The sequence below is a fragment of the Phalaenopsis equestris genome, unplaced genomic scaffold (genome assembly GCF_001263595.1).
Source record: "Phalaenopsis equestris unplaced genomic scaffold, ASM126359v1 Scaffold000002, whole genome shotgun sequence".
Classification (NCBI taxonomy): Eukaryota; Viridiplantae; Streptophyta; class Magnoliopsida; order Asparagales; family Orchidaceae; genus Phalaenopsis; species Phalaenopsis equestris.
In genome coordinates, this window is record NW_018164444.1 from 74454458 (window position 1) to 74466097 (window position 11640).

At 31.2% G+C, this 11640-nt stretch overlaps 1 protein-coding gene across 1 annotated transcript in view; it reads right to left on the minus strand.

The window, feature by feature from the left end:
• Positions 1–4073, minus strand: part of LOC110031541 (proteasome subunit alpha type-4) — a 21802-nt gene extending 17729 nt beyond the window's left edge. Inside the window, exons 1-2 of the mRNA XM_020734793.1 lie at positions 3807–4073; positions 2712–3505 (exon numbers count right to left, since the gene is read on the minus strand). Of these exons, the coding sequence (XP_020590452.1) occupies positions 2716–3468 (753 nt within the window). The 5' untranslated portion in view covers positions 3469–3505; positions 3807–4073 and the 3' untranslated portion in view covers positions 2712–2715. The remainder of the gene's footprint in view (positions 1–2711; positions 3506–3806) is intronic.
• Between the last annotated feature and the right edge of the window lie 7567 nt (positions 4074–11640).

The following is an 11640-nucleotide window of genomic DNA, read 5'->3' on the forward strand; positions in this document are numbered from 1 at the left end:
TATATATATGTATGTATGTATATATATATATATATATATATATATATATGTATATATATATATAACACCAAAGTTTTACTTCTTACACGTATACCACCAAAAGGACAAGTTAAAGTGATTATCCAAGTTAGGGGTGTAGCCACACAAAATGGAGCTTTGTACAAGCTATGCTTGTTCAATTTTGTTACTATTATTGTTAGGTTCGTGCCCATTAATATTTGATTTTTCCTTGTTTTTTCAAACCGATTTTGATCAGCTAGGCCAGCTCGAAATAGGATCATTAACATCCCTACACATAATTTAAGATTTATCAATCTCCCTTCCAAAAAAAAAGTCAAGATTTACATACATACCACACAATTCCTATGTATATATATATATATATATATATATCTAACACCTAAGTTTTACTTCTTACACGTATACCACCAAAATCTTTCATATCACATATAAAACAACATCATTTTAACTTTTAAAAAGTGAAACACAACTTTTCATGCATAGTTAAATGTGTAAAAATTGAAGTTTGGGTGTTAGATATATAAATACATAGGAATTGAGTGCATGTAGGTAAATCTTCTAACTAAAAAGGAGGATTTACATGCATATTATGATTCTTATGTACATATATATTTAGGATATGGACTTCGATATTTACAAAAATCAAATCTTTAACATCAGATAAAAAATACCGCAACTATTAACTTTTTTAGAGTGAAATACACCTTTTTGGCAGATATTTTGATTCCATTGTGACATTAAAAGTTTTATGCAAGTAAAGATCAAAGTTTAGGTGCTAAAAATGCAAATACATAAGCATGATGCAGTATTTATATAAATACACAAAAAAAAGAGGCGGAGTTAAATTCAACACCTCATCATACAATGGCAGCACTCAAAAATAAATACACCCAAAGAACTATGATTTAATTTTTGCATTATTTTCTCCATAATACATAAATATATTTCATATTTAGTTATATATATCTAACTGAAATTTTAACAATCTGAATACAAATATATGAAGCTTTGTTTGTGTTCAAATCATTAAAAAAGTGAGCTAAAATGTTGTGCATGCTTTGAAGTTGATGAATGAGCCGAACATGATCCAATAAATGAGCAAGACATGAGTTGTTCACAAACATCAATCAGATGGACATTCCAAATCCTAGTAATGCTGTTTTTGGTTTGAATGAGCTCGAGAAATAGCATCAAATTAAGTGGGTTGGACTTTTCATGAATTCCAATTTTGGCTAGAACCTATAAAGAAATTTTTTTTCTTACAAAGGCAATGTTGATTCGGATAAAATAGGCAAAGGTGACTTGGAGTTTGCAAAAGTGCATTCATGCAAATAAAACTACAAAGAAAGATGGATCGGTGAAATCAGTAGGTAGACAAAGTATGGCTGATTTTGCTAAACTTAACTCTGATACCTGTTTTAAGTTAGTTATTGGTACGTTGCATGTGATGAACTTTTGAGAATCCTTAGGATCAAGTTCTTTTTTATTACTTTCTAGATCCTATGATAGCATTACAAGCTAAACTTATGGGAATGATGGCTTTAGTTGTGGATTTAAGAGGGGGGGGGGGGGGGGGGGCATGTGCCCCACTAAAACTTTAGCATCTTTTAATTTATAATACATCTATAGTTTTTAATCATGTTTTTCACTAAAACATATGATTTCTGTACCTTCTAAAATTTTTTAATTAGTTAATTTGTGCCTCTGCTACATAAAATTTTGGCTCCGGCTCTGGATGGCTTGGAATTTTGCATAAAGGCTTACCTTCATCAAATTATAACTGAGGGGACACAAGTTTGATTCTACAGTCATTTATTGATCTAGGAATGTGCCATTGGGATAAATTCTATATAGTTAGGAAGACTCTGGATCTAGTTGGATGGTTAAATTGCACAATTCATTATGTTTACAAGGTAGCAAATCATGGCTGAGTTAGGAGCCAATTTTTAACTTTTGGAAATAGTTAGGTCATAAAATTCAGAACATTCATATTTTAAAACTCTATTCAAAGTTTTTGTTTCTTTTTGCTCCTTGTAATCAAGTTTCTCATTTCATTTACCACTTTTCTACTGTGATCAACATTCTAGATCAATGTCCAGCAGGAGATTCATGTATCAATCAGTTCCATTATATTTCTAATGGAAAGGAATGAGGCTACAAGTCTTTAAGGATATCAGAAGGTGCATAATCAAACATATCTGCATAAATAAGTCATAATGCTGAAATGTATGATAAAAGAACTCCAATTCCTGCCTATTTACTCAAACGGTACATCAATGTGTTCGTGTTGTATCGGAATCAACAAGAACATGAAGCAGCAAACCATAAAATGTTATGAATAGTATTTTCCTGAATGTCTATTAAGTAGGAATGTTTTTGCAATTCTCATGATTTACTAGTATACCAATCTGTAAATGATCCATTGTAAAGCAATGAGTAGTTCCTCAGGTAAGAAACTCAATTTTCCCACAAGAAAAATAGGAAGGGGAATCCTATTTTTTTATAAAACCTACAAGCACAGGAAAATCACATTTATAGAACTGAAAATTATAAATACAAGTTTTAAAACTTGGAAATACTGATCATTATGTTAGCCTTCTAATCAAACAATACCTAAAATAAGTCCATATTTTAGCAGTTTTGAAGGGCTAAATAGCTACTCAATATGACGCAGCCTATTAACAGCATACCATGCTAAGCAGACTCCGAAGGTTGCTGGGTGACTCCAGATTTCACAAGCAGCTTGGTGAGCCCTTCTGGAGAACAAACCTGGTACTTCACCTCTCCTGAAGGAAGCAAGAAAATCTCCGCTAGCTCAAGCTTCTCCGCTGTAAGACTGGTACTATCCATAGTCTTGCTAAGCACCTTGAGCGCAAGCTGGACTGCCTCCTCTCTACCAATATCCTCCTTATAGTCCTGCTTCAGCATGGACTGTGCAGCCTGGTTGTTGGCCCCAATGGCAGCGGCCTTCCAACCACTGTAATTCCCACTGGGATCACTCATATAGAGCTGAAAGCCGAAGTTGGAGTCCCAGCCAGCGAAGAGGAAGGAGACCCCGAAAGGGCGGAGCCCGCCAAACTGGGTGTAACCCTGCTTGGTGTCACAAAGGGACTGCACGAGCTGTTCAACTGGCATGGGCTCCTGGTATGCGAAAGTGTAGCGCTGGGCCTGAACGCGCGCGGTGTTGATCAGGATGTTGGCGTCAGACATGATACCGGCGACTGCACATGCCAGATGATCGTCAATCTTATACATTTTCTCGGTAGATTTGGAGGTCTGGAGAAGCTTAGAGGTGACCTTCTTCTCTCCAACAAGGACTACGCCGTCGGTACCAAGTATACCGATCGCCGAGCCGGCGTTGCCGATGGCTTCCATGGCGTATTCCACCTGGTAGAGTCGTCCCTCCGGGGAGAAGATCGTCGTCCGGCTGTCATATCGGCGGGACATCTTTGATCTTTAGTCTTTGCTGAGTGTGGTAGGTTCACTGCATGAACAACAGTTTAGGGTTTGAAAAAGTTGGTGAAGGGTTGAGAAGAAGAGGAGGAGAAGAGCATGAGAAAACTGATCTAGACCGATAGATGGAACGAAGAAATGGGGACGATATGCAATATAAGGTAACGGATTTAGAGCATGATTTAAGCTGGATTTAACCTAAATCTTCCCAGACGCTCATTTCGGACAAAAAAAAGCCTCGGATTTGATAAATCCGGATTTCAAAGATTTCGGCCTTAAATCCCATGAATCAGTGGACGCTTCGCACGAAAAAAAATGAGACGTGAAGTTACCTTCCTTAATGTTTCCGGGTAGGAGAGGAGGAAAAAAATGGAGTTTCGGGTCTCTGTAAGCCGTGATCCCGTGGTTGCGTTCCCAGCTAGCTTCAATTACGACTGCATCGCGAGGCTTCGGTGACGAAGGCGATGGTCATGGACGAAACCAGAGAGAGGGTGGGGAGGCACATGCGAGGGGTTTTCGGGGAAGAGAGTAGGAATGCAGGCGATCGGTTTGCTGGTACTCGATGTCGGGCGTGCTTCTTTCCTTGGCCTCCAAGCAGGCCTTTTTGAGCCTTAATTCTTGATTAATTTTAATTTTTAGTAGTTTTAATTATTAAATCTGATCAAATTAAAAAAAATGAAATGTTAACTTAGCAAAGTTAACACAAACATTATTAGGGGTGTAAAAGAACGTGTTTGGTTTGTTTGAATGGTGTGTTTGAAATTATTTGTGTTTGAAATAAACTCGTGTTTGAAATTGTTCGTGAAATTACTATTCGTGTTCGGTTTGATTTGTTTGAAAAGTATTTGAAATGTTTGAAATGTTCAAATTGCTCGAATTATTCGAATTATTTGAATTGTTTGAAATCTTACAAATTTGTTCGATTTGTTCTAATTGTTCGGAATCTTTCAAAAGCTTAAACCTATATGAAATTAATGTTTAAACATGTATAAATCACAGCACAAATGTAAAATAGCCGAAACACAGCTCACAATAAAACCAAAATATCATATCTCATCCATAAAAATGTCAGATCTAGAGGCAATATGTGAGATTTCACTCAAAAAAAACTAGGTTTCATTCAAAGAAACTAAATAAATCTAATAAAATATGAGAAGATTTAAGCTAAGAGAAAAACCGGAAGATAAATACGAAATTATAAAATGTAATATAAACTAAGAGGTGAACCTGAAAATCAAATTAATTATTTATAGGATTTAATTTTTTAAAAGTATGATAAGTTCTTCGAGTACATAATTATTTTTCAAATATGATAAATTTTTTATATATAATTATTTTAAATTATTTTATATTTCGAACAATAACGATTCGAACACGATCGAACGAATGACTGTTCTTGTTTGGTTCATTTATAAACTGAAAGAAAAAAAATTGTTTGTGCTCGTCTCGTTTGCTTATCGAACGAATCGAACACAGACTCCCCGACGAGCCGAACACGAACTATTCGCGAACAGCAAACTTTTTTTGACAGCCCTAAACATTATATATTCCCAGTGAATTAAACAATGCGAAGAAAATTTTTAATGCAATGTGCAATCAAAGAAAATGATTTGGCATGTTTGATTCACTTAAAAAAAAAAAAAAATTCACATGGAACTTGTGTGGAATAAAATTGGCACACCCATATAAAATTGAGTTTACTAGTCATTTATCATAACAAACTATCCCTTTGAATGCTAGGTCCAAACATCATCAACAAATTCATTTATGATTTATTGGATATTTAATCTTGGATTAGTTCGTTAGATGTTACTCTAATTTAATCCCAAATACGATAACATCAAATTTGAAAATGAGTAATGGGACTTATTTGCAATCATTTCATAATAAAATTTAAAATTAATTGTTGTAATTAAAAATATTGCTTAACTTCTAATGATTTTTTAAGTTTAGAGTCAACTTTTAAATGAGTCACCAAGTTATTAATTATCATGATGACTTTGGCATTGATTTAGGTGAGACGATATACACATATAAAAAGAATGATTTCAGATGTCTCCCTTACAAATAAGCATTAGATGTAGCTTATAAGTATAATGTTAATTACAATAGTTTTTGTACAATATATATTTTGGAAGCATGGTTAAAAGCATTACTACAATAAGAACACTTAAGAAATTCCAAATAAATAAGAAAATATGATCATGATGACTTTGGCCAGTAAAGTTGACGAGTGATTGTCCATATATATATAATTCACACACATGCGCAAATTTACATATATTAGGCCTTCAATGGAGAGAAGAATGCAGTGCAACGAAGGCCATAACAAAGTGAATTGTAAAGTTATGAGCATTATATTCTTATGGATCAAAGCAATTGATAAAGCTCTTTATTTTTATGTGAATTTCTTTCATTAATGTTAAGTGTTTGTATTAATATAAATATGTCTAATTTATATTAAAATGTTTATTGGTGAGATTTTTTGTAATTGGCATCAAATACTATTACATTATTTCTCTTTCATGTCATTAAATGGTAAGTATGATTGATGTGGTTTAATCATACTAAGTGATGTAAGAAAAAAAAAAGATAAAAATGTAAAATATCATAAAATAGTACAAAGAATCGTAAAATAGTGCAAAAAAACTTCAAATTACTTTACATGAAATAAAATAACATTATATAAGTTGGCCTTATAAGTCAAACTTTATACCTCACCAATATGCTCTTGGTTTTCTTTTTTTTTTCTTTATATTGATTTGCACTAGTAAGATTATACTTGACCGCCAATATTATTTGATAGGCCTCATAATTTGTTATCATTTTTGTTGTCATTGTTTCTTTTTTTATTATGAAGTAGTTATCATATCATCAATACATCACACCATTATGTATACAAGATGGCAAACTTGCCCTAATTAAAGGCAAAAAAATGCACTCACTTATGTAGTCCTTAGACAGACTTGCAAGATCAAGTTTAGGATGGACCTGTTAGTTAGATCCTAAGGGAAAGAAATAGCTCAACTTAAGATAAGCATAGTTGTAGGGTTTACATGAACTCATAAATTTCAAGATATTTACCCACCATGATCAAGGTAGACTCATCAACTAATTAAGAGGATCAGGATCACCCATAAAGTTCATGATCTCATTAAATTTACTTTGAGCTCATATGATCAATTTAAAAAAAATAATCATACGAGCACAAAAGGTTATTTGGAAGCTTCTACAAAGAAATCAACAAATTTTTATCAAGCTAATAATCATCTACCAAAATATGTGTGCTTCTCACTTTATCATATGTCGCTTGTACTTTGTATCTTTTTTTGTGTATACCATATTTTGTAACCATTATTATAGTATTTAATTTTCTTTTATTGCCTATAAATAGGAGGTTGCATGGAAAACCACATTTAGGCAATCCTATGTAGATTTTTTGCTTCCCTATTCTCAGCTTTTCTCTATATCTACTCCTTTTCCTCTATGTGTAGCATAATCTAAGAATAGCTATATTAGGATCCAACATCCAAAAAATTGCAATGAGTTTGATTTATGCTATAAGACAAAATAGACATATAGAGATCCATAGAAAATGTCAACTAGAGAAACACTTTTTTTAAAATTATTTTGTAAATATGGAGAACCAAGACTTTATGATAGCTAGATAATGAACTAAAAGAGGAAAGTTTGATAAAAAAAGTTAAGAAATCATATAGAATATCTTAATGATTGCAGAAAAAGTGCAATTGCCTGAGTAATCTATAGACTTAATTACTTATTGAAGAAAGAGGTAAAAGCTTTATTATCCCTTGACAAAACCAACTATCAAAATTCTAAAGCAAAAGTGTCATTCCCTAAATCTTGTCAAATTGAAGGGCTAGTAGAGTAGAACGACCATAACTGTAGATAGGCTACCAAATGTCAGCCTCCTACCAAGTTTAAAAGTTTCCATTTGAACTTATATCAAGGTTAGACTAATCTACATTACATTAATAAAGTTTAAAGTGCTAGTTATTCCTAAAACTCTCCAAAGATTTTTCCGTTAGATGATTTTTTTACATTCCACTCGAGTTAAACACAACATTCATTAAATTCAAAAATAATTTGTCACTCAATTTTCTAACTTAGAATACCCTTAAAAGAATTCATAAGCTTTTAAAAAATAGCACAAAAACTAGGTGACTCATTAAGGAACTTTATTTTGAGGTTATGAAGAGACATACTTGAGATAAAAGAATTGCTGTCTATTAGGTAATCATATTATTTTTAAAATTAATACTGAAATATGAACTTATATTAATGTAGCACCGATAGATGAATTGTACTATTATTTATCTGAAATATAAAAAAAAAATTTCCTTATATAAGTTTGTACACACGTTGAAACTTATATTTATAGAGAGATATTCATATTATTATTATTTTAATCTTATTAAATTTAAATCATTATCAAATTTTCTTTACAATAACTTAGTTTTGGTGACTTACATAAATATCAAATAATAATAATGTATTTATATATCAAACAGATAAAATATAATATATATTTATATAAAATCCCTATTTTTAATACTCATTCATGCAAAATTTTGAATTGATTGAGACAATCAGGTGTTAATGTAAGTAAATATTTGGTGTTGCATATGAAAATGAGCATTATCTAATCATAGTAATGACAAAAAATCCACACAACATGCAATGTACTCATGAAACACATGTAAAACTCATGCAAAAATGGAAGCACATAATCACTGAAAGTGATTCACACATGTATGACACTGCTTACAAAGATGAAATGATGGACATCCTTAAGAGGAATGATGTCATAGATTTGTGCAAGTGGCACTGTTGTATTAATCCTCTAATATGGATAAAATCAAGATAATAATTAGTAGATTTTTTTTTAATATATTTATGGTAAGATTTGGAGACATTGTTGTTAACAATATCATCATCGATGTAGAGAATTTATTTAGTTATGATCATGTCTAAGTTGAGACTACTTAAATATCATATCTAGCCCAATTTTTACTCTCTATATAAGGTCATACCCATGACCTCAAAAGGGGCTGCATTTTCTATTCGGACACCTGACGTACCTCTACGTGCGGTGCAGAGTATTCTTGAGTTATTTTCAGGTTATTTCTGGGTTATTTTTAATAATTCCGAAATAACCTAGAAATAACCCGTGGTATTTATTTTTCGGTTATTTTTGGGTTATTTCGAGATTATTGAAAATAACGCAGAAATAATCTGAAAATAATTCAGGAATACCCTGCACCGCACGTAGAGCTCGGTGAGGAGTCTGCACAGAAAACCTTTTTGCTCAAAAGATATTAATGTTCTAAAACTTGGCAGAAAGGAAAAAAAGAAAAAGATATATATATATATATGAAATTTTTATGGAATGATGTTTAGGAAATGAATTGTGCAGGAAAAAACTAAAAAGACGGCAAAATTTGGGGATCTTATTTAGTTGGGGTTATTTTTATTTATTTTAAATTGAAAAATATTTTTTAATAATATAGTTTTATATATTTAAGAAAATTAACTAATTTTAAACCGATTCAACATAACTTTTTACATTTTTTTTTTAATATTTGGGATAAATTAATAGCAATACATTATAATTTAACGTCGAGAGATAATTTTTCTTTATTTAATAACTGATTTATTATTTTTATTTATGTTATTTGATTGCAATAAAATTTAGATGTAATTTACATAATATCTTTGATACGCCACCAACAAATTTTCATCATCAATCACTAATCTCGAGGCAACATTTTTGGGCAATGAACGTTAAAACTTCAATTAAGAATCATTCAGAACTTTGATTTTAGTAAACTTATGGTTAAACTGACCGACTCGATGAAAGGGACCCAAGGATATAAAAACTAATTTAATCCGAGTCAGATCCAGCCCAGATCAAATCATTAAACTACTCTTGGAGGATTTCCAAACACATTTGGAATGTCAAACAAATGTCGAATCTAGCGAGCTCATAGTTGAATTGAGCGTCTCGACAAGAACAATCCAATGAGCTCAAGTTCACTTAATTCTTGCATCATTAAGACACCCAAATGTCCATTAATCTCCGTTTATTGAAAGAAGCTCTCCAGACCGTCCGATCAAAATGATTCATATTCCTGCATTAATTGCACCCAGAACACTATAAATAGTACATCCCCTCTTATGTGGGGGGCTGAAGCTTAGATAAAGCCTGAGGGTTTGAGGAGGAGTTGCAGCCTAGCATCACCGCCGACCACCGCCGACTTCCGTCGATCTTTGCAAACCGTCATCAATCAACACCAATCAGACGTCGACAGTTGACGTTGTAATCTTAAAAATATACTTACCCTTTCTCGTCTGTGGGACAAGGGATCTCTGTAATCATCAATCAATAGTGAATTTTCACAGCTAGGTCATGTCCTATGTTTTTTTCCTTTCTCGGTATTTCACGTAAAAATTCTAGAATCGTCACAGTTTTTTTCTCTTTCATTTGTGTGTGTGTGTTGAATTCTCGTACAATGCTAAAACAATAATATGTTACTATATTAACTTATTTTATTTTTTTAATTACTTAAAAATTAATTCAAATCTTTTAATTAATGAAAAAACTAATTTTAATATTTTCTAATGTATAAAGTAAATAATAATATTTAATATATTATCTATTAATAATGTACTTATTTATAATAAAATAAAATATATTTAAATCACCACCCGGGTGATTTATTTTGAACTACTGAACCAATGTATTTAAAGGTGCCACAATTAAACTATTTAGAATTTGATAAAAATGAAAAATATGAGTATAGATAAAAGTAGGTGATCGATTATAAATAGCAACTTAGAAGATTTTTATATAATAAACTCTAAAATTTAATCAGTGGCTACTTAGGATTATTTTGTATTTTATTTTAATTTTTGTTTATTTTTTTATTTTAAACATATTCAATTACCATATAGTTATTATTACACACCACAAATGTCTAAGAATTTTTTTGAATATTTTCAAAAATATATTAATTTATTACTAAAAATAAAAAATGTAAGAAAATACCAAACAAACATTTTTTTAAAAAATAAAAATAAAAATAAAAGTGATCCCAAATAAACCATACAAGCTATAAAAAAGTCCTTTAAAAAAAAAGAAAATTATGAGAAGAAAATCATGTGCTTCAAAATTTACACATTAAGGGGTACTTTTTGCATGTATTTTATGATGGAAAAAATAGCCAATAATACCACATATGACTATAGCTATTAACAGTCCGACTTCGAGCCACCCAACTCGAAATCAGCTCGAATAGGATTAATGCGACTCAAAATCGGCTCATGGCTCATTGTAGCAGATTTCGAGCCAAGCAAGCTCAAAATTCAATCGAGCTCAATCCAACTCGAAATTGAAACAAGCTACCTCATTTTGAATTATTAGGATCAATTTCAACTCAAATCAGACTCATAATTGAAACTAACTCAAACAGAGGTATTTGGATCCGTTTCAACTCGAAATTGGCTTGCAACTCCTTATAATAAATTTTACTTAGTAATATAATAAATTTTTTACTATGAGCCAATCTTGAGTCAATTTGAGTCATATGACTCGAAATCATCTTGAAATAGGCTCAAAAAACATTCGATCCATAATTTCAGCTCACAACAGACTTTTTGTTTATTTCAATCTGATCTCAATCTAAGCCAAAATTCAAAACAATTTTCAAGCGATTAACAATCTTCGCGCTAAATTCACTGCTCTAACTTTGATGACATCTATATCAAATTATTAGACATAAATATTGAAAAGATAGTTATTAATAGGGCTGTCAAAAAAGCTCGTTGTTCGCGAACAGCTCGTTTTCGATTCGTCAATGAGTTCGTGTTTGATTCGTTCGATAAGTAAAGGAGACGAACGTGAACAAATTTTTTTCGTTTGATTAGTTAAACGAACCAAACACGAACAGTGATGTGTTCGTTCGTGTTCGAATCATTATTGTTCGAATATAAAATAATTTAAAATAATTATATATAAAAAATTTAAGATAATTTTAAAAATTAAAATTTAAAAATTATTATATATAATAAATTAATAATAACAATATATTATACCATATTAATAATATACTAATATAGATATTATATATTTATATAATATAAGTT